We start from the raw sequence: 24,781 nt of genomic DNA, 5'->3' as shown, positions 1-24,781 counted from the left end.
GGTCTTCTCCCCTCCTCTTTTTTTCATTATAAAACTGTAGCCCACTCAATCCTCGGGACAGAGCTCCCTCGCCTGTCCATTTGCATCTCTTACAAGCACCCTATATTAATAAATTTACTTCTTGCCTATCAGAAAAAAAAAAAAAAAAAAGAGCGATGCTCAGTCTACACATAGGTCTCTTCACCACAATCCATCTTGGCTAAGAGATGTGTACACACACATGGGAGGATCCTTAGATATATCAAATACAGGTAAATCAAAGTGATTGGCCAAAGGGAACCAGGAAGAAATGCCCCATGTAAGTGATTTAAATTACCATGATGGAGCAATTCTCTCTCTGTCTGCCCGTGTATCTATCCACATGCACTGTACCCTTTTTCCTCCTAATAAACACTTAACTGTTTCACTATCAAAAATAAATAAATAAAAAGTCTATCATAGATAATTATGGTAAAGCAAGGAATGGACAAGGTGTTAGCTAGAATCCAGAGATGATCTAGACAAGGATGAAACACTGATGCATCTGATTTTGGACAGGAGAGAGGTTGTAGACAGTTCTTGCTATTCATGGGTCTTCAAATATCCAAGATACCCTCTGATCCAAACGAATGTCAATGAAGAGTCAGAACTCTAAAAAAATGTAGGAAACAGACAATTTATCTTCTCCTCCAATCTCCTCTTATTGTGCATTTCTTCCTTTTAAGGGCCCATCTGTTGGATGATCTATTTTCCACACATTTCCTGGAGAGAAAACTGTAGAGAATGAAACATTCCCACTGTGATGTTTTCAGAGCAATTTTTTGAGTTTGATGACTGGAGAACATCTTATCCCAAGTCCTAAACATTTGACATGGAGTTAAGATGTCCTGCCTTGTGATCTGAGGTTCATTTGCAATAGGAGTAAGTGCAGGGCCCAGTGAAAGCCTGTAGCTGCTTGAGCATTTGCTACTTCTCCTGGGAAGGGTCTGAGGATGACTATATAGCTATCCAGGCCGTAGGGCAATGCCAGTAAACCGGGTGACACTTTCACATCCTTGTCGATGTCAGCGAGAGAAACAGGAGATATTAGAGATCCTCAGACAATTGTCACAAGTATTTCATATTTATTAGAGAGACACTCTTTATCCAGTGACACTGAAGAACATAAGGAGAACTCACCAAACTGTCCACCGACAGGAGCTGTAAAAATATAAAGAGTCAGAGATGAGCACAGAGCAGAGATTCTTTGGCTTTTCAAAAGTAATGCTTGCTTTTTTCCCATTCACTTATTATTTTTTCGTTAGAATTTATTTTAAAAATATAACAGTCATTTAACAAATGTCTATATATATATACCGGTCATTGTGCTTGGACTATTAAGATGAATTTAAAAAATAGTATCTGGTAGCAAGAAGTTAATTGGGCGGGGTGGGTGGTAAACAGAAACCTGAAGAATAAGTATTATAATACAGGGTGTAAATACTAAAAATACACATGGGGGCATCATAAAGGCAGAAGGGCCACCCATCCCAATATGGAGGGTCTGTGTGTGGGAGCGAGTGTGTAGCAAAGGAAGTGATGCTTGAGAAAACTGGATGAGAACATAGGAGTCAGCCAGGGAAAGGTGTTTCTGTGTGGGAAGAGATGATGGGGAGGTCAGTCGAGACAGAAAGGCCCCAGATGTGAAGAAATAGCACTGGGTGTTCATCTGGGTAGGAGAGTGGTTCTGGAAGGTAGAGAATTTAAGGGAAATCAGATTGGACAAGCAGACAGGGTCTAAGTTATGAGAGGTAAGCAGCTATAGTTTCATCATAAAAGTAACAGGGAACCATGGAAACGTTTCAAGAGGAGGAGTGACAAGATTAAAAATTGTATCTTCGTTGGAGCACTCTGGAAGAGGTAAAGCAGAAGGACTGGAGAGAAGGCAGAGCAAGATATAATGATACTTAATTTTCTTCAGAGTATTTATCTGAAATCATCTTGTTTGTTTGTTCACTTTCCCTTCTCTACAATAGAATCATCATGACAGCGGGGACTTCTTATTTTCACCATACATCACACAGAATTTATAACAGTGCCTAACTCATCAGACCTGTTTCATAAATGATTATTGAACAATGAATTAATTAGAAGTACTAGATCAGTAAGTATCTCTCCTTGAGAGGATATGGGTTTTTTAAATTATTTTAATTGAAGGATAACTACTTTACAATATTGTGATGGTTTTTGCCATATATCAACATGAGTTGGCCACAGGTACCTGTGGTCCCTACATCCTGAACCCCTCCCTCCCTTCCCTATTCCTCTGGGTTGTCCCAGAGCACTGCCTTTGGGTACCCTGCTTCATGCATCGAACTTGCACTGGTCATCTATTTTACATATGGTAATGTAGATGTTTCAGTGTTATTCTCTCAAATCATCCCACCCTCACCTTCTCCCACTGAATCCAAAAATCTGTTCTCCTTTCTTCTCCATCTGTGCCTCCTTTGTTGCCCTGCACATAGTATTGCTGGTACTGTCTTTCTAAATTCCATACATATGCATTAAAATACAGTATTTGTCATTCTCTTTCTGACTTACTTCACTCTGTATAATAAGCTCCAATTTCATCCACTTCATTAAAACTGACTCTAAAGGGTTCCTTTTTATATCTGAGTAATATTCCATTGTGTATATGGACCACAACTTCTTATCCATCCATCTGCTGATGGGCATCTATGTTGCCTCCATATCCTGGGTATTGTAAACAGTGCTGCAATTAACACTGGGGTACATGTCTCTCTTTCAATTCTGGTTTGAGAGGATACAGGTTTGAGAAAGGGGGAATCAAGAGGCAGAGAAGGCAAAACTGACAGGTTTGTACATTAATTACACATTCCAATGAGGAACAGACTTGAGTCATTCATTCAACAGGAATTTGTGGAATTTGTCTAACCATATCTAGGAACTGGACAAGGCAATGGAAATCCAGCAGTGAGCAAAAGGGATATTATTTCTGTCCACATGGGGCTAATGGAGAAGTAATCCAAACCTAAGTGTTATAATCAGAACAATGGATTATTTTCCATTTTCTGAAAACCTTGACACCATGGATTTTGTATTGTTCTATAAGTAGTGATTGTTTTTCTGAGTGTATTCTATATAGTAGATATGCAACCTATATCATTCCATGTAATCTATTCACTATCCATATGAGGAAAGTTTGATGATCGTCCTCATTTTACAGACAAGAAACTGTTTAGGCTAGCAGAGATGTCACTATGCCAACAAAGGTCCATATAGTCAAAGCATGGATATGAGTTTGAACAAACTGTGGGAGACAGTGGACAGAGGAGCCTGGTGTGCTACTGTCCATGGGGTCACAAGAGTTGAATGCAACTTAGCAACTGAATGACAAACAACAACAACAAATACTTTTTTGAGTGTATTCTATATGGTAGATATTCACCTATGTTATTTCATGTAATTTTGTCACTACCCCTATGAGGAAAATTCTATGATTATCCCCATTTTACAGATGAAAAACTGTTTGATAGCTGGTAGGGGCAGAAGACTCTACACATGGACATCACCAAATGGTCAATACCAAAATCAGATTGATTATATTCTTTGCAGTCAAAGATGGAGAAGCTCTATACAGCCAGCAAAAATAAGACCAGGAGCTAACTATGGCTCAAATCATGAACTCCTTATTGCCAAATTCAATCTTTAATTGAAGAAAGTAGGGAAAACCACTAGACCATTCATGTATAACCTAAATCAAACCCCTGACAGTTGTACAGTGGAAGTGACAAATAGACTCAAGGGACTAGATCTGATAGAGTGCTTGAAGAACTAAGGATGGAGATTCATGACATTGTACAGGAGGCAGTGATCAAGACCATCCCCAAGAAAGAGAAATGCAAAAAGGCAAAATGTTTGTCTGAGGAAGCTTTACAAATGTCTGTGAAAAGAAGAGAAGTGAAAGGCAAAGGAGAAAAGGAAGCATATACCCATCTGAATGGAGAGTTCCAAAGAATAGCAAGGAGAGATAAGAAAGCTGTGGTGGATTCATTTCAATATTTGGCAAAACTAATACAATATTGTAAAGTTTAAAAATAAAATAAAATTAAAAAAAAAAAAGAAAGCCTTCCTCAGTGATCAATGCAATGAAATAGAGAAAACAACAGAATGGGAAAGACTATAGATATTTTCAAGAAAATTAGAGATACCAAGGGAACATTTCATCCAAAGATGGGCAAAATAAAAGATAGAAATGGTATGGACCTAATGGAAGCAGAAGATATTAAGAAGAGGTGGCAAGCATACACAGAAAAACTATACAAAAAAGATCATCACAACCCAGTAATCACAATGGGGTGATCACTCGCCTAGAGCCACACACCCTGGAATGTGAAGTCAAGTGGGCCTTAGGAAGCATCATTATGAACAAAGCTAATGGAGGTGATGGAATTCTAGTTGAGCTATTTCAAATCCTAAAAGATGATGCTGCTAAAGTGCTGCACTCTATATGCTAGCATATTTGGAAAACTCAGCAGTGGCCACAGGACTGGAAAAACTCAGTTTTCATTCCAATCCCCAAAAAAGTCAATGCCAAAGAATGTTCAAACTACCGCACAATTGCACTCATCTCACACTCTAGCAAAATGATGCTCAAAATTCTCCAAGCCAGGCTTAAACAGTATGCGAACTGTGAACTTCCAGATGTTCAAGCTGGATTTAGAAAAGGCAGAGGAACCAGAGATCAAATTGCCAACATCCTCTGGATCATCAAAAAAGCAAGAAAGTTCCAGAAAAAATAACTGCTTTATTGACTATACTAAAGCCTTTGACTGTGTGGATCACAACAAACTGTGGAAAATTCTGAAAGAGATGGGAATACCAGACCACCTGACCTGCCTCCTGAGAAACCTGTATGCAGGTCAAGAAGCAACAGTTAGAACTGGACATGGAACAACAGACTGGTTCCAAGTTGGAAAAGGAGTACGTCAAGGCTGTATATTGTCACCCTGCTTATTTAACTAACATGTAGAGTACGTCATGAGAAACACTGGGCTGGAAAAAGTACAAGCTGGAATCAAGATTGCCAGGAGAAATATCAATAACCTCAGATATGCAGATGACACTACCCTTATGGCAGAAAGTGAAGTATAACTAAAGAGCCTCTTGATGAAAGTGAAAGAAGAGAGTGAAAAAGTTGGCTTAAAACTCAACATTCAGGAAACTAAGATCATGGCATCTGGTCCTATCACTTCATGGCAAATAGATGGGGAAACAGGGAAAGACTTTATTTTTGAGGGCTCCAAAATCACTGCAGATGGTGATTGCAGCCATGAAATTAAAAGACATTTGCTCCTTGGAATAAATGTTATGACCAAATTCGACAGCATATTAAAAAGCAGAGATATTACTCTGCCAACAAAGGTCTATCTAGTCAAAGCTATAATTTTCCCAGTAGTCATGTATGGATGTGAGAGTTGGACATAAAGAAAGCTGAGCAGTGAAGAATTGATGCTTTTAAACTGTGGTGTTGGAGAAGATTCTTGAGAGTCCTTTAGACAGCAAGGAGATCCAACCAGTCCTTCCTAAAGGAAATCCATCCTGAACATTCATTGGAAGGACTGATGCTGAAGTGAAACTCCAATAGTTTGGCCACCTGATGAGAAGAACTGACTTTTGAAAAGACCCTGATGCTGGAAAAGATTGAAGTCAGGAAGACAAGGGGACAACAGAGGATAAAATGGTTGGATGGCATCACTGACTCAATGGACATGAGTTTGAGCAAACCGGGGGAAGTGGTGATGGACAGGGAGGTCTGGCATGCTGCAGTCCACGGGATCACAAAGTCAGACACGACTGAGTGAACTGAACTGAACTGAACTGAGGGGCAGAATATAATTTTTAACCCATTTATTTGAACTCATCTTGTTTGATTCCAAAGCATATGCTCCTGGCCATTACCCTATTCTGCTCCTCTGTTTTGGTGCCACACTAGGACGTCTTCCCATTTCTGGAGTATTCCATGCAGCTTCCAACTATGAGGTCCCTTTTTATTACATTTTCCTGCACTCCATCCCTGCCCCCTCCAGCTCTTACTGTCCCTCTGTTTCATGAAGTCATTACCAACGACTTGGCATATAGCTTACTATCCACTTTTACCATCATTGGTAACTTTTGCTTGAACAATTGTTTACATGAGATCTTGCTGCATAGATATATCTTGTACATTGTCCTTGTAGAATAAAGATCCTTATATATCGTGAGCTTCCTAGGTACAAAATGCTGTTTCCCATGTCTTCTCAATGTAAACACTGTGAGAAAGCATACAGATACCACATTTCTCTTTGATTCCATGAAAGGAGTCACATTGGAGAGAAATCCTATGTAAACAATGTGAAAAAACTTTTTGCAGTCATAAAAGCTTTCAATCACATGAAAGATTTCACACCAGAGAGAAACCCTATCAATATAAACACTGTGAGAATCCATTCAGAAACTGCAAGTCTCTTTGAATCCATGAAAGGACTCACATTGGAGAGAAGCCTTTAACAGTGTTAAAAAGAGGGTCAAAGGTCATGAAGAACCCATATTTGAGAAGAACCCTCAGTTGCAGCTTGTGGACTCTTAGTTGTGGCATGTGGGATCTCATTCCCTGACCAGGTATTGAACCCAGGCCCCCTGCGTTGGGAGTTCAGAGTCTTAGCCATGGGACCACCAGGAAAGTCTCAGGTGTATAGTTTTTGTTTTCTGAGGGTTGAGTTTTTGTTTGTTTGTTTTGGTAGTTAACTTTTCACTTTTCATATTACAGTAGTAACAGTCTCACAAAATAAGTGTGAAGTATAACCTAGATAGCATATTCAAAAGCAGAGACATTACTTTGCCAATAAAGGTCCATCTAGTCAAGGCTATTGTTTTTCCTGTGGTCATGTATGGATATGAGAGTTGGACTGTGAAGAAGGCTGAGTGCCGAAGAATTGATGCCTTTGAACTGTGGTGTTGGAGAAGACTCTTGAGAGTCCCTTGGACTGCAAGGAGATCCAACCAGTCCATTCTGAAGGAGATCAGCTCTGGGATTTCTTTGGAAGGAATGATGCTAACGCTGAAACTCCAGTACTTTGGCCACCTCATGCGAAGAATTGACTCATTGGAAAAGACTCTGATGCTGGGAGGGATTGAGGGCAGGAGGAGAAGGGGACAACAGAGGTTGAGATGGCTGGATGGCATCACTGACTCGATGGGTGTGAGTCTGCGTGAACTCCGGGAGTTGGTGATGGACAGGGAGGCCTGGCGTGCTGCGATTCATGGGTTCACAAAGAGTCGGACACGACTGAGCGACTGAACTGAACTGAACTGATTGTCTCCTTTGAGAAGACTTTGTGAACAACAGTAATATATATTGTTGAAAACTTTTGAAGAACTTTGTATAGACGTTATCTACTCAGAGGTACAGTCTGGGTTTATTTTATGGGTGTTTTCTGGTTTAATAATTCAGACACTTCACCTTTTAAAAATATATTTTTATACTTATTTGGCTGCATCAGGTGTTAGTTGTGGTGCACAGGCTTGGTTGCCCTGAGGCATTGGCATCACAGTTCCCCAAACAGGGATCCAAGCCCTATCCCCTGCATTGGAACAGGGATTCTTTTTTTTTTTTTTTTAATTTTATTTTATTTTTAAACTTTACAATATTGTATTAGTTTTGCCAAATATAGAAATGAATCCGCCACAGGTATACCCGCGTTCCCCATCCTGAACCCTCCTCCCTCCTCCCTCCTTCCTTCCCTACCCTCCCTCTGGGTCGTCCCAGTGCACCAGCCCCAAGCATCCAGTACCATGCATCGAACCTGGACTGGCGACTCGTTTCATACATGATATTATACATGTTTCAATGCTATTCTCCCAAATCTCCCCACCCTCTCCCTCTCCCACAGAGTCCATAAGACTGATCTATATATCGGTGTCTCTTTTGCTGTCTCGTACACAGGGTTATTGTTACCATCTTTCTAAATTCCATATATATGCGTTAGTATACTGTATTGGTGTTTTTCTTTCTGGCTTACTTCATTCTGTATAATAGATTCCAGTTTCATCCATCTCATTAGAACTGATTCAAATGTATTCTTTTTAATGGCTGAGTAATACTCCATTGTGTATATGTACCACAGCTTTCTTATCCATTCATCTGCTGATGGGCATCTAGGTTGCTTCCATGTCCTGGCTATTATAAACAGTGCTGCGATGAACATTGGGGTACACGTGTCTCTTTCCCTTCTGGTTTCCTCAGTGTGTATGCCCAGCAGTGGGATTGCTGGATCATAAGGCAGTTCTATTTCCAGTTTTTTAAGGAATCTCCACACTGTTCTCCATAGTAAAGTTGCAGGATATAAAATCAACACACAGAAATCCCTTGCATTCCTATACACTAATAATGAGAAAATTGAAAGAGAAATTAAGGAAACAATTCCATTCACCATTGCAATGGAAAGAATAAAATACTTAGGAATATATCTACCTAAGGAAAATAAAGACCTATATATAGAAAACTATAAAACACTGGTGAAAGAAATCAAAGAGGACACTAATAGATGGAGAAATATACCATGTTCATGGATTGGAAGAATCAATATAGTGAAAATGAGTATACTACCCAAAGCAATTTATAGATTCAATGCAATCCCTATCAAGCTACCAACGGTATTCTTCACAGAGCTAGAACAAATAATTTCACAATTTGTATGGAAATACAAAAAACCTCGAATAGCCAAAGCTATCTTGAGAAAGAAGAATGGAACTGGAGGAATCAACCTACCTGACTTCAGGCTCTATTACAAAGCCACAGTTATCAAGACAGTATGGTACTGGCACAAAGACAGAAATATAGATCAATGGAACAAAATAGAAGGCCCAGAGATAAATCCACGCACATATGGACACCTTATCTTTGACAAAGGAGGCAAGAATATACAATGGATTAAAGACAATCTCTTTAACAAGTGGTGCTGGGAAAACTGGTCAACCACTTGTAAAAGAATGAAACTAGAACACTTTCTGACACCATACACAAAAATAAACTCAAAATGGATTAAAGATCTAAACATAAGATCAGAAACTATAAAACTCCTAGAGGAGAACATAGGCAAAACACTCTCCGACATACATCACAGCAGGATCCTCTATGACCCACCTCCCAGAATATTGGAAATAAAAGCAAAAATAAACAAATGGGACCTAATTAAACTTAAAAGCTTCTGCACAACTAAGGAAACTATTAGCAAGGTGAAAAGACAGCCTTCAGAATGGGAGAAAATAATAGCAAATGAAGCAACAGACAAACAACTAATCTCAAAAATATACAAGCAACTCCTACAGCTCAACTCCAGAAAAATAAATGACCCAATCAAAAAATGGGCCAAAGAACTAAATAGACATTTCTCCAAAGAAGACATACAGATGGCTAACAAACACATGAAAAGATGCTCAACATCACTCATTATCACAGAAATGCAAATCAAAACCACTACGAGGTACCATTTCACGCCAGTCAGAATGGCTGCAATCCAAAAGTCTACAAGCAATAAATGCTGGAGAGGGTGTGGAGAAAAGGGAACTCTCTTACGCTGGAACAGGGATTCTTAACCACTGAACCACCAGGGAAGTCCCTCAAGCACTTCACTTTTTGTAGTTCTGTTTTGATTTGGGGTTTTATGGTTTATTTATTTTTGTTTTAGTTTCATAGTTTCAATAATTTGTTTCCTTCAGGGAAATTATGTGTCTCATGTAAGTCGTCTTAGCTTTTGGCATATACTTGTTCACTGAATTCTTTCATAGTCCTTTTCTATTTATGCAATGTCTGTAGTAATATCCCTCAGTCTTCCTGACTGTATACATTTGAATATTCCCTCTTTTTCCTAGATCAACCTTGCTTAAGATTTGTCAATTTTGTTAATTTTTCTATAAAACTCACTTTTGGTTTCACTGGTTTTTCTCTATGATTTTTTCACTCCCCATTTCATTCATCCCTACTTTAAATTTTATTATTTCCTTTCCTCCTCAAATCAGGTTTGGTGAGTCATCTTTAACGTCTGTGAAGGTCAATAGACATGGTACTGATTTTCAGTCTCTCTCACTTGCTAACAGAGGCATGAAAAAGGCTACACCTTTTTTTTAGGTTTCACTTCAGATGCAAGCCATAACATTTGAGACTTTGGGAACCATATAATATCCCTCAATATCTCTATTAATAATTTTTGTTTTCAAGTGCATTTTGCACAATGTTTATACAACCTCTTTTCATGTTGGTGTCATTCACATGTATATCTATCACACAGTTGGACTTTCACTCAGTATCTTTCATCTAAAGTGTGCTTTCTAGACTTCCCTGGTGGCCTGGTGGTTAAGAATCTGCCTGCCAGAGCACAGGACACAGATTTGATCCCTGGTCCAGGAAGATTCCACATGCCTCAGGGCAACTAAGGACATGCTATGCAACTAATGAGCCAGTGTTCTAGAGCCTGTGCTCCACAACAGGAGAAGCCACTGCAAATGAGAAGACCAAGCATCCCAACTAGAAAAAAGCCCATGCTCAGCAATAAAGAGACAGCACAGCTGAAAATAAATGAATAAATAAATAAAATAAAATTAAAAATATAATAAAAAATACAGTCTACTTCTTCTACATAGTACATACTTAGATCAGGGTTTGTCTATTTCATATGAGGTGAAACTCTCTTCCTCCTGTTTGGACCATATCATTCATTCACTCTTAGTATTATTGACATAGATGCAATACACCTGGCATTTGCCTTTTGTGTTTTACAGCTCTTAAATTTTTAACTCTTCCAGAAGGTAAAGAATCTGCCTGCAATACAGTAAACCCAGGTTCAATCACTGGGTAGGGAAGATCCCCTGGAGAAGGGAATGGCTACTCACTCCAGTATTCTTGCCTGGAGAAACCCATGGACAGAGGAGCCTGGTAGGCTATTGTCCATGGGGTTGCAAAGAGTTGGACATGACTGAGCAACTAACACTTTTAATTCTTATGCTATGCTAAGTTACTTCAGTAGTATCCGACTCTGTGCGACCCCATAGACGGTAGCCCACCAGGCTCCCCCGTCCCTGGGATTCTCCAGGCAAGAACACTGGAGTGGGTTGCCATTTCCTTCTCCAATGCATGAAAGTGAAAAAAGAAAGTGAAGTCGCTCAGTCGTGTCTGACTCTTAGTGACCCCATGGACTGCAGCCCACCAGGCTCCTCCATCCATGGGATTTTCCAGGCAAGAGTACTGGAGTGGGGTGCCATTGCCTTCTCTTAGTCCTTTATAAATTTATTTTTCATTAAATGAATATAATGGCTTCTCCATTAGATATTTTTTAAAAATTTAGAGGTTCCTCTTTAAAAATATATGCATTGATTACATATTATCATAGCTTAATTCCAGGGATACAAGAAAGCATTCATATAAAGCTTTATTCTTTTCCCTTTTTTTATTATTGTCATGCAGATTATATTAATGATATAATCCTCTCAAATATTTTGGTACACTTGTGTACCATCTGTGGTCATTTCCTTTGCTCAGTACAGTTTACTCTTACACTTGTGCTTTTGAATGGCAAATGTCCTAACATGGGTATCACATTGCTATATATTGTAGTGTACTAACACATGACACACATATTTAAAAAGGAACTATTTTACATAGTTCCTTTCACATCAATTGAAAGAAAATTGTATTACTTCTGCCTTTTATTCTTATGGCATTAAATATACAGGTGTTTTTCTTTGTTAACATTAATATGAACCACTTTCTGGAATCCCTGGTATTCAAGCTAAAGAACTCGTCCTGTAATTCCTGTGAGGCAATTGTCTATTAATATATTTTTTCAGTTGTTATTGATTTGAGAGCATCTTTGTTTTGTCTCTATCTTTCAGAAGGTAGTTTTGGTCAAGATGGACTTCTTGGTTGATAGGTTTTTTTCTTAGCACACCTTGAATGTGTCCCTCTGCCTTTTGGCCTCCCCATTTTTTTGCTGAGATATCACCTAATTTTACTAGGGTAATTTTACTGGTCATTTTTCAAATGCCCTTTATCCCCACTATACAGTTCCAACTCCTATTTCTATGCATGCCTAATATTTCTGTTATAAACTGGATATTTTAGGCAATATAATGCAGATACTCTGGGTACTGGACATATTTCTTCAGGACTTTGTTATAATGAGTACCAGCTTTATCAGTTTTTTGTTTGTTTTTTGGTGGAGAATGTGAGTAATGATCCAGCATTATTTTAATGAAGCTTGATCCCTACGTTTTGAGAAGACAGAGTTAGTGTATTGAATTATGGATATGCAGATTATGATCTCGGAGAAGGCAATGGCACCCCACTCCAGTACTCTTGCCTGGAGAATCCCAGGGATGGGGGAGTCTGGTGGGCTGCCATCTAGGGGGTCGCACAGAGTCGGACACAACTGAAGTGACTTAGCAGCAGCAACAGCAACTTGAAAACACATGAAATTGTAAAACTCACTAGTAAAGGTGAATATTCAGATGGTTTGACCTATGATTTTTCAACTTTGTGATGGTGCAAAAGCAATATGCATTTGGTAGAAGCCAGACTTTGAATTTTGATCTTTTCTTGGGCCAGCAACACACAGTATGTTACTCTCTTGCGATGCTGGACAGCAGCAGTGTGCCAGTGCTCCCAGTCAGCCACATAGTCACAGGGATAAACAACAGACACACTTACAACAATTCTGTATCTATGCAGTTATTGTATTTTTCACTTTCAGTGCAGTATTCAGTAAATTACATGAATTATTCAACATTCTATTATAAAATAGGCTTTGTGTTAGCTGATTTTACCCAACTATCAGCTAAGGTAGTGTCCTGAGCATGTTTAAAGCAGTCTAGGTTAGGCTATAATATTTGATAGGCTGAGTGTATTAAATGCATTTTAGACTTATGATATTTTCTACTTATAATGAGTTTATTAGGATATACCTCCATCATGAATTGAGGAAGAGGAGGTGAGTTTGAGTGAACTCCGGGAGTTGGTGATGGACAGGGAGGCCTGGTGTGCTGCAATTCATGGGGTCGCAAAGAGTTGGACACGACTGAGCAACTGAACTGAACTGAACTGAACTGAGTATAATCAAATTCAGAATATGTTAAATACTGTGTCTTAGTCTATACAATTTGTTATGACAAAAGTGCTGTACTGGGTAACCTATAAACAACACAAATTTATTTCTCAAAGTTCTGGAGATTAGTAACTCTGGCTGACTCTCTCTGGCACAGTCCACTTCATCATAGACAGCCACTTTCTCACTATAATCTCACATGAAAGAAGCATAACAGGACTCTCTTTGACCTCTTTTATAAGGGCACTAATCTGTTTTATGATGGTTGTCTCCTCATGACATACTCATCTCCCAAAGGCCCCTCCATCTCCTAATACTATCACTTTCAGTGTCAAAATTTTAATATATGAAGTTTGAGGGGAAATAAACATTCATAAAATCCTATATAGTGGTATGTAAAACACTTTTAACTCTAGCAAAAAGTTTAAAAAGACAAAAGTGCTAAAAATTAACTATAGCTACAATAAATTGTTAATGTATACACAATGTAAAAGTATGTAAATTGTGATATCTATAATAAAATGGGGGATAATTAAAGGATAGAGTTTTAATACTTGATTTAAATAAATTTATTAATTTAAATTCTTATATTTTATATAGGTCCCATAGCAATCACAAAGAAAAAATCTGAATAGATTTTTCAGATACAAAGGACCCTCCAAAAGTCAAAACTATCTTGAGCCAGAAGAACAAAACTGGAAAATACAATTTCTGACTTCTAACTATTACAAAGCTGTGGTAATAATCAAAACTATTCATGTTGATATAAGGCAGAGGCCAACACAACATTGCAAGAATACACAGAAGAACTGTACAAAAAGAATACACAGAAGGACTGTACAAAAAAGATCTTCATGACCTAGATAATCATGATGGTGTGATCACTGACCTAGAGCCAGACATCCTGGAATGTGAAGTCAAGTGGGCCTTAGAAAGCATTGCTACAAACAAAGCTAGTGGAGGTGATGGAATTCCAGTTGAGCTATTTCAAATCCTGAAAGATGATGCTGTGAAAGTGCTGCACTCAATATGCCAACAAATTTGGAAAACTCAGCCTTGGCCACAGGACTGGAAAAAGTCAGTTTTCATTCCAATCCCAAAGAAAGGCAATGCCAAAGAAGGCTCAAACTACTGCACAATTGCACTAATCAAACACGCTAGTAAAGTAATGCTCAAAATTCTCCAAGCCAGTCTTCAACAATACATGAACCGTGGACTTCCTGATGTTCAAGCTGGTTTTAGAAAAGGCAGAGGAACCAGAGATCAAATTGCCAACATCCACTGGATAATTGAAAAAGCAAGAGAGTTTCATAAAAACATCTATTTCTGCTTTATTGACTATGCCAAAGCCTTTGACTATGTCGATCACAAGAAACTGTGGAAAATTCTTCAAGAGATGGGAATACCAGACCACCTGACCTGCCTCTTGAGAAACTTATATGCAGGTCAGGAAGCAACAGTTAGAACTGGACATGGAACAACAGACTGGTTCCAAATAGGAAAAGGAGTACGTCAAAGCTATATATTGTCACCCTGCTTATTTAACTTCTATGCAGAGTACATCATGAGAAACGCTGGGCTCAAAGAAGCACAAGCTGGAATCCAGATTGCCCAAAAAAATATCAGTAACCTCAGATATGCAGATGACACCACCCTTATGGCAGAAAGTGAAGAAGAACTAAAAATCTTCTTGATGAAAGTGAAAGTGGAGAGTGAAAAAGTTGGCTTAAAGCTTAACGTTCAGAAAACTAAAATGGCATCTGGTCCCATGACTTCATGGGAAATAGATGGGGGAACAGTGGAACCAGTGTCAGACTTTATTTTTTGGGGCTTCAAAATCACTGCAGATGGTGATTGCAGCCATGAAATTAAAAGATGCCTACTCCTTGGAAGGAAAGTTATGACCAACCTAGATAACATATTCAAAAGCAGAGACATTACTTTGCCAACAAAGGTCCATCTAGTCAAGGCTATGGTTTTTCCAGTGGTCATGTATGGATGTGAGAGTTAGACTGTGAAGAAGGCTGAGTGCCGAAGAATTGATGCTTTTGAACTGTGGTGTTGGAGAAGACTCTTGAGAGTCCCTTGGACTACAAGGAGATCCAACCAGTCCATTCTAAAGGAGATAAGTCCTGGGTGTTTTTTGGAAGGAATGATGCTAAAGCTGAAACTCCAATACTTTGGCCACCTCATGTGAAGAGTTGACTCATTGGAAAAGACCCTGATGCTGGGAGGGATTGGGGGCAGGAGGACAAGGGGACGACATAGGATGAGATGGCTGAATGGCATCACTGACTCGATGGACGTGAGTTTGAGTGAACTCCGGGAGTTGGTGATGGACAGGGAGGGCTGGCGTGCTGCAGTTCATGGGGTCACAAAGAGTCGGACATGACTGAACGACTGAACTGAACTGAACACAGTATTGTAGAAAAATTATTTTCCAATAAAAAACAATCTAAACTAAAATAAAAATAGACATATAGATCAATGGATCAGAACAGAGAGCCTAGAAATGAATGCACACTTTTATAGTCAACTGATCTTCAAAATTAACTGTGGAAAATTCTGAAAGAGATGGGAATACCAGACCACCTGACCTGCCTCTTGAGAAACCTGTATGCAGATCAGGAAGCAACAGTTAGAACTGGACATGGACCAACAGACTAGTTCTAAATAGGAAAAGGAGTACGTCAAGGCTGTATACTGTCAACCTGATTATTTAACTTATATGCAGAGTACATCATGAGAAACTGGGCTGGAGAAAGCACTAGTTGGAATCAAGATTGCCAGGAGAAATATAAACAACCTCAGATATGCAGATAACACCACCCTCAGATATAAGCATCTGAATTCAGAGATCCAAAGAATAGATGAGATGGTTGGATAGCATCACCGACTCAACGGACATGAGTTTGGGTGAACTCTGGGAGTTGATGATGGACAGGGAGGCCTGGTGTGCTGAGGTTCATGGGCAAAAAGTCAGACGCAACTGAGCAGCTGAACTGAACTGAACTGATCTTCAAAATCTGTACCAAAAACACACAAAGGGGAAAGAAGAGTTCCTTCCATAAATCACTCTGTGAAAACTGAATTTCCACATGAAAACTGTATTTCCACATGAAAACAAATAAAATTGGATTCTTGTATCTCATCATGTACAAAAATCAATTTGAAATAGATGACTTAAATGTATGACCTGAAACTGTAAAACTGCTAAAAGGGAACACATGGAGAAAGCTTCTTGGCATTGACCTAGTACGTGAGTTTTGGATATGACCCCAAAAGCATAGGCAACAATAACAAGAACTAAAACAAATGGGAGTGCATCAAAAATAAAAATTTTGCAAACAAAGGAAATAATCAACAATATTGTAACCTATGAAATGGGAGAAAATAAAAGAAAACCATCTATCCAATAAGGGGTTAAAATGTCTAAGGAACTTTAACAAATAAACAGCAAAATACAAATAACCTGATTAAAAAATAGTTAAGAATATGAATAGATATTCTCAATACAAGATGTACAAATCTCCAAAAGTTTATAAAAAGATGCTCAAACATTGCTGCTGCTGCGTCGCTTCAGTCGTGTCTGACTCTGCATGACCCCATAGACGGCAGCCTACCAGGCTCCTCTGTCCCTGGGATTCTCTAGGCAAGAACATGGAGTGGGTTGCCATTTCCTTCCCCACTCAAACATTAAAGAAACACAAATCAAAACCAGGAGATAACACCTCACACTAATTAGATTGGCTATTATCAAATAGACAAAAGATAACAAGTGTTGATAAAGGAACCTTATACATTGTTGACAAGAATATAATTCACACAGTCATAATGCAGAAATAGTCTGGAAGTTCCTTAAAAATTAAAAGTAAAATTATCATATGATCCAGTAATCCCACTTCTGGGTATATATCTGAAGGAAATGAAATTAGTATATCAATGAGATTCCTGCACTCCCATATTCATTACAACATTACTCACAGTAGCTAGAATATTGAAACAAGCTAAGTGTCTGTCTTTTGTTTAATGGATAAATAAAAGGTAGCATGTGTATACACACACACACATATATGCAATGGAATATTATTCAACTTTTAAAGAAAGAAAGAAATCCTGACATTGCGACAACATGGATAAACCTGGAGGACATTATGCTAAGTGAAATAAGCCAGACAGAGAAAGACAAATACTACATGATCTCACTTACATGTTCAATCTGAAAAAGTTGAACTCACAAAAGCAGAGACTAAAATGGTGTTTGCCAGCAGTGAGTACGCTGTAGGAGAACTGAGGACATGTTGGTCAAAGGAACAAACTTTCAGTTGTAAGATGAAGCAGTACTGGAGATCTAATGTAGAGTATGGTGACTAGTTAATAATAACGTTAAGTTGAAATTTGCTAAGAGAATTGATCCTGAGTGTTCTTACCACACACACAAGGTGACTATGTGAAGTGAGAGGAATGCTAACTAGTTGATTGTGGTAATTATTGCATAATATATGTGTATCAAGACATCTTACACATCTTAAATACATAAAATTTTAATTTGTCAATTATGCTTCAATAAACCTGAAGGGGAAAAGAAAAATATCAAGCATCTTAGGTTTTTCCCCTGCCTTGCTCACTTCCCCCTGTGAGTCCCTGTCTTCATCTCCCTTTCTTTGTGCTCTTAAACTGCCAATCACTGATATCATTTGCATTTGTGTGCAAAAGAAGGAGACATCTTTTGTCTTAGAAAACTTGTCCTCTCATGTCCAGCACCACAGCCTTGGATTGTCACATAAGGAATAAACACACCTCCTTTACAGACAGAAAGGTAAGGTCTTCTCTGAATGAGACCATATGAACAAGCAAACAGAATACTCTTGCTGTACTTCATGATGTAGTATTTTTTGTAGAAAAAAATGAATAATCCCTTAGTGCTGTGGTCACTGTGGTTTCCTTTTTTTGTAAAGTTGAGGCTCTGACCACTCTTGCAGCCTCAAAGTAAGAATCTCTGAGCTATACGGTGAAGTCAGAGAACATAATCTCTCGAGTCAGGAAAGAATCTTTGAGAAGGGGCTGAGCCCCCCAAAAAAGCCAGGTCTGTGGTAGAGAGATGCTGTCCTAACCCCACCCAGGGCTCATGTTGAGCTTTTCTACTTACCCAAGATCAGCAGTGATACCCACAGCAGCATGAAGACTTGGTCTGCCCAAGGCAGAGGCCAAAAGAGAAGCTTTCTCAGGAATAGCGCTTTTGTCGTTGATCTCAAAGTTGTACACTATCACCCTAGCCCGAAGATAGGCATCTGTGAAATAGCTTTTTCAAAGAGGAGGATGCATTAGTAAACTAGAAAAAAGGAAGTGGGAGTTCCCATTTTTAACTACTAATCAAAGTTTCCTGCCCTGTGATCAAAGTGATAAAAATAAATGTTAGGGTTTTTGACACCACGTTTCTATTGCTGGAAAAATCGCTTAAGGAAAGCATGGAAGATAGCTCTAAAATAATGTTTATTATGACATCATTCATAATAGCTGAACACTGGAAGAAACATTATAGGACTGAATAAACATGGTGGTGGTTTAGTCACTAAGTTGTGTCCGACTCTTGTGGCCCCAAGGACTGTAGCCTACAAGGCTCCTCTGTCCCTGGGATTCTCCAGGCAAGAATACTGGAGTGGGTTGCCATTTCCTTCTCCAGAATAAACATAGGACTGCTTAAGAATATTCTGATACATCTAAATAATGACACACCATGAAGACATTAACAATGAGATAAGCTTGTACATGTAAGAAAGCAAGACAACCTTGATCAATGTGAAGAGAAAAACGTGGGGAGTAGATTGGTATTTATACTAATATTACATTGGGGTAAATGTAAAATATAGAGTACATGTATAAATAAATTGATATAAGAATCCTTTCTTATTTCCTGGGAAATAAACCTAAAATAGTGGTTATATTTTCAGAACTATGGAATGGAAGAAGATATTTTATTTTATGTCTTTCTATACATGCTATCCTGAGAAGGCAATGGCACCCCACTCCAGTACTCTTGCCTGGAAAATCCCATGGACAGAGGAGCCTGGTAGGCTGCAGTCCATGGGGTCTCGAAGATTCAGACACGACTGAGTGACTTCACTTTCACTTTTCACTTTCATGCATTGGAGAAGGAAATGGCAACCCACTCCAGTGTTCTTGCCTGGAGAATCCCAGGGATGGGGGAGCCTGGTGGGCTGCCGTCTATGGGGTTGCACAGAGTCGGACACGACTGAAGCGACATAGCAGCAGCAGCAGAAGCATACATGCTATATGCTTAGTCGCTCAGTTGTGTCTGACTCTTTGTGACCCCATGGACTCCTCTGTCCATGGGATTTTCAAGGCAAGAATACTGGAGTGGGTTGCCATTTCATTCTCCAATGTCTTTCTATACAGTTTTGTTTGTTTGTTTGTTTTTAATTTCTGTATATGTGAATTGCTTCGATAACTTTTTAAAAGTCAGGTTTTCATCCTGGTATACTGACATTACCTGCCATGAGGAATGCCAGTTTCTTATTTTCAAATAGTTTTCCCCACCTTTTCTTTCTGGGTCTGTATTCTGGTCTTCTTAAAGTGAAAGTGAAAGTGGCTCAGTCATGTCTAACTCTTTGCAATCCCACTGACTGTAGCCTGCCAGGCTCCTCTGTCCATGGAATTCTCCAGACAAGAATACTGTGAGTGAGTGAGTGTGAAGTCATTCAGTAGAGTCTGACTCTTTGCGACCCCATGAACTGTAGCCCACTAGGTTTCTCTGTCCATGAAATTTTTCAGGCAAGAGTACTGGAGTGGGCATTTCCTTCTTCAAAGAATATTGTAGTGGATGGCTGTTCCCTTCTCCAGGGGATCTTCCCAACCCAGGGATGGAACCCAGGTCTCCCTTATTGCAGGTGGATTCTTTGCCATCTGAGCCACCAAGGAATCCCTTAAGGGACCATTTAATTTCATATTAAAATGGCAGAAGTTAACGATGAAGAGAAAATATTAAAAGCATCTAGAGTAAGCATTTTGTTACATACAAGGGAACATTCATAAGATTATCAGTAGATTATATAGTAGAAACTTTGCAGGCCAGAAGGGAGTGAAGTGATATATTCAAAGTGCTTAAACAAAAGAATTTTTTTAAAAATCCAACCAGTAATACTCTACCCAGAAAAGTTAGAATAGAAGGAGAGGGAAGCACAGGCTAAAGGACTTTTCACCACTAAACTGGCTTTACAAGCAGTGTAAAAAGGGACTTACTTAAACAGAAAAGAAAGCTTAATTTCTTTAAAAAAAAATATATATATATATGAAAGAAAATATTTCAGTAAAAAGGTAAATATATAGTAAGCCAGTCAATCAGTTCAGTTGCTTAGTCATGTCTCACTCTTTGCAACACCATGGACTGAACATGCCAGGCTTCCCTGTCCACCACCAATTCCTGGGGCATTTGCATCGAGTTGGTGATACCACCCAATCACCTCACCCTGTCATGCCCTTCTCCTCCTGTGTTCAATATTGCCCAGCATCAGGATCTTTTCCAATGAATCAGCTCTTCACATCAGGTGACCAAAGTATTGGAGTTTCAGCTTCAGCATCAGCCCTTCCAATGAATATTCAGGACTTATTTCCTTTAAGATTGACTCGTTCAATCTCCTTGCCATCCAAGGGACTCTTGAGAGTCTTCTCCAAAACCACAGTTCAAAAGCATCAATTCTTCACTGCTCAGCTTTCTTTATGGTCCAACACTATCATCCATACATGACTATTGGAGAAGTCATAGTTTGACTAGACAGACCTTTGTCAGCAAAGTTATGTCTCTGCTTTTTAGCATGCTGTCTAGGTTGATCATAGCTTTTCTTCCAAGGAGCAAGTGTCTTTTAATTTCATGGCTGCAGTCACCATCTGAAGTGATTTTGGAGCCCAAGAAAATAAGGTCTGACACTGTTTCCATTGCTTTCCTGTCCAATTATTTGCCATGAAGTGTGGGGACCAGATGCTATGATCTTAGTTTTTTGAATGTTGAGTTTTAAGCTAGCTTTTTCACTCTCCTCTTTAATTTTCATCAAAAAGCTCTTCACGATACTGGATGCTTGGGGCTAGTGCACTGGGACGACCCAGAGGAATGGTATGGGGAGGGAGGTGGGAGGAGGGTTCAGGATGGGGAACACATGTATACCTGTGGTGGAAGCATTTTGATATATGGCAAAACCAATACAATATTGTAAAGTTAAAAAATAAAAATTAAAAAAAAAAAAAGCTCTTCAGTTTATCTTCACTTTCTGCCACAAGGGTGGTGTCATCTGCATATCTGAGGTTATTGATATTTCTCCTGGTAATCCTGATTCCAGCCTGTGCTTATTCCAGCCCAGAATTTCTCATGATGTAGTCTGCATATAAGTTAAATAAGCAGGGTGACCATATACAGCCTTGACGTACTCCTTTTCCTATTTGGAACCAGTCTGTTGTTCCATGTCTGGTTCTAACTGTTGCTTCTTGACCTTCATACAGATTTCTCAGGAGGCAGGTCAGGGGGTCTGGTATTCCCATCTCTTGAAGAATTTTCCACAGTTTCTTGTGATCCACACAGTCAAAGGCTTTGGCATAGTCAATAAAGCAGAAGCAGATGTTTTTCTGGAACTCTCTTGCTTTTTGTGTGATCCAATGGATGCTGGCTCTTTTGATCTCCGGTTCCTCTGCCTTTTCTAAAACCAGCTTGAACATATGGAAGTTCATATTTCATGTACTGTTGAAGCCTGGCTTGGAGAATTTTGAGCATTACTTTGCTAGCCTGTGAGATGAGTGCAGTTGTGCAGTAGTTTGAACATTCTTTGGCATTGACTTTTCTTAGGATTGGAATGAAAACTGACCTTTTCCAGTCCTGTGGCCACTGCTGAGTTTTCCATATTTATTGGCATATTGAATGCAACACTTTAACAGCAACATCTTTTAGGATTTGAAATAGCTCAACTGGAATTTCATCACCTCCACTAGCTTTGTTCTTAGTGATGTTTCCTAAGGTGAAGGGCAAAGTAAATGAAAGGCAAAGCCTGGCGACCCCACCATGGGGATACAGGGTGGGAAGGGGTTGGGGGTGTAGGGGTGGGCGTGGAAGTGATAAGTCTCATCTTAGATTTCCAGTCCTAGGAGGATATTGGAAAGGACCAAAACAAGGCGGGGGATGGGAAGTAGGGGAAAAGCATCTTAGCTTTCTTACTCTGTCGCCTTAAATTTGTTGTGTAAGATGACAGGAGCATATTATGATCTTTGTCCCAACTGTGCTTCATGGGAGATTTAAGGAATCCCCAGTCACCAGGAAAAATGGTGTCCAGGCTTAGGCTCCAAATAGGTTTGATTCAAGAGTAGCTATGTGTCCACTCTCTGGGACTGTGCTGTGAGATCCAGAATAAGCAAGACCCTAGGGAAGGTAAAGATGGCAGAGTAGAAGGATGTGTGCTCACCTACTCCTGTGAGAACTCCAAAATTTCAGCTCACTGCTGAACAACCATCAACAAGAGAACGTTGAATTCCATTAGAAAAGGATTACCCCACATCCAAGGGCAAAGGAGAAACCCCAACAAGACAGTGCGAGGGGCAAATTCTTGTTTATAATCAAACCCCATATCCACCAGAGATGCTTGGAGGGCTCAAATGAAAACTTATGTGCACCAGGACCCAGAGACACTGCAGTGACTGAACCAGACCTGCCTTTGAGTGTTTGAGTGTCCCCTGCAGAGCTATGGGTCAGCAGTGGCTTGCCATGGGGATAGGGGCTCTTGGTGCAGCAGACCTGGGTCATGCAGCATGTGGCACAAGCCCTCTTGGAGGAGGTCACCATTAGCCCCACCATAGATCTCCTGACTGACCTACCCACAAACTGTAGAACAACTATACCAAGAAATTCTCATACTGTTAAGAAAGTTCTAGGACCCACAACAGATTTCCCAACCTGGAGATCTGGCAAAGGGACTAAGATCCCCCAGGGAATTTGACTTTGGAGGCCAATGGGATTTAATTACAGAATTTCCACAGGACTGGGGAAACAGACTCTTAGAGGGCACAAACAAAACCTTGTGCAAGTGAGCCAGGAGCCAGGAGAAAGGAACAGTGTCCCAACAAGAGACTAAACCAGACTTGCCTGTGAATGTCCAGGAGTCTCCAGTGGAGGCATGGGTTGACAGTGGCCTGCTGCAGGGTCATGGGAACTGGATACAGAATACAAATATATAGTAAAGGTAGTGGTTCAATCACCTACAAAGCTAGTATAAAAATTAAATACAAAAGTAGTTAAAATAACTATTATAATCACTACTTAAGGGATACACAAGATATAAAGATATAAACTGTCATGAGGAAAATAAAAATGTTGAGCTTTAGGGATCAAATTTAAGTTCTTACCAACTTCAAATAGAGTGCTATGTTATTATATGAAAGCCTCCTGGTAACCACGAAGCTATCCTATAGTAAATACTAAAGCAAACAAACAAATCAGAATGAGAGAAAGACAAAGTAACATAAATATAACAGTTAAAAAAAGAAAGAAAGAAAAAGTCATTAAACCACAAGAAAGAGAGCACATTCAGTAAGTGGTGCTGGGAAACCAGACTGTTACATGTGAAAGGATGAAATTAGTATAATTTCTCAAAACATATTCCAAAAAAACTTAAAAGGGATTAAGATCTGAAAAAAATTCTTAGGAGAGAACATAGGCAGAACACTCTTTGATATCAACTATAGCAATATTTTTTATGGATCAATTGCCTAAGGGAAAAGAAACAAAGGCAAAAATAAACAAATGGGAGCTAATGAAAAGCTTTTGCATGTCAAAGGAGAAAATATTTGCAAATAATATAACCAATAAGGGGTTAATATCCGATAAGCTCATACAACTCAACTTCAAAAAAAAAAAAAACATTTTAAATGGGCAGAAGAATTCAATAAATATTTTTCCAAAGAGGAAATGCAGATGGTCAACAGGTATATTACTAATTATCAGGAAAATGCAAATCAAAGCCACAATGAGATATCACCTCACACATACCTGAATGGCTATCATAAAAAAAAAAATAATAATAACAAATGTTGGCAAGGATATGGAGGAAAAGGAACCCTTGTACATGGTTGGTTCGGTTCAGTTCAGTTCAGTCGCTCAGTCGTGTCTGACTCTTTGCGACCACATGAACCTCAGTACACCAGGCCTCCCTGTCCATCACCAACTCCCAAAGTCTACCCAAACCCATGTCCATTGAGTCAGTGATGCCATACAACCATCTCATCCTCTGTCATCCTCTTCTCCTCCTGCCCTCAATCTTTCCCAGAATCAGAGTCATTTCCAATGAGTCAGCTCTTTTCATGAGGTGGCCAAAGTATTGGAGTTTCAGCTTCAACATTAGTCCTTCCAATGTACACCCAGGACTGATCTCCTTTCAGATGGACTGGTTGGATCTCCTTGCAGCCCAAGGGACTCTCGAGAGTCTTCTCCAACACCACAGTTCAAAAGCATAAATTCTTCTGTGCTTAGCTTTCTTTATAGTCCAACTCTCACATCCATACATGACCAATGGAAAAACCATAGCCTTGACTAGATGGACCTTTTTTTGGCAAAGTAATGTCTCTGCTTTTAATATGCAGTCAATGTAGGTCATAACCTTCCTTCCAAGGAGTAA

General features: G+C 39.3%; 1 protein-coding gene across 5 annotated transcripts in view; it reads right to left on the bottom strand.

Annotated features, from left to right (window-relative positions):
- The window catches only part of FCRL5 (Fc receptor like 5), a 64,024-nt gene extending 45,621 nt beyond the window's left edge, over positions 1-18,403 (bottom strand). For all 5 annotated transcript variants that reach the window (XM_024989905.2, XM_024989901.2, XM_024989903.2 and 2 more), the window contains exons 1-2: positions 18,265-18,403; positions 1,159-1,179 (exon numbers count right to left, since the gene is read on the bottom strand). In XM_024989905.2, coding sequence (XP_024845673.1) covers positions 1,159-1,179; positions 18,265-18,295 — 52 coding nt within the window. In that variant the 5' untranslated portion in view covers positions 18,296-18,403. The remainder of the gene's footprint in view (positions 1-1,158; positions 1,180-18,264) is intronic.
- Positions 18,404-24,781: the final 6,378 nt, after the last annotated feature.

The sequence above is a fragment of the Bos taurus genome, chromosome 3 (assembly GCF_002263795.3).
Source record: "Bos taurus isolate L1 Dominette 01449 registration number 42190680 breed Hereford chromosome 3, ARS-UCD2.0, whole genome shotgun sequence".
In the NCBI taxonomy this organism is placed as follows: Eukaryota; Metazoa; Chordata; class Mammalia; order Artiodactyla; family Bovidae; genus Bos; species Bos taurus.
This window is presented reverse-complemented; position numbering and strand designations above follow the sequence as displayed.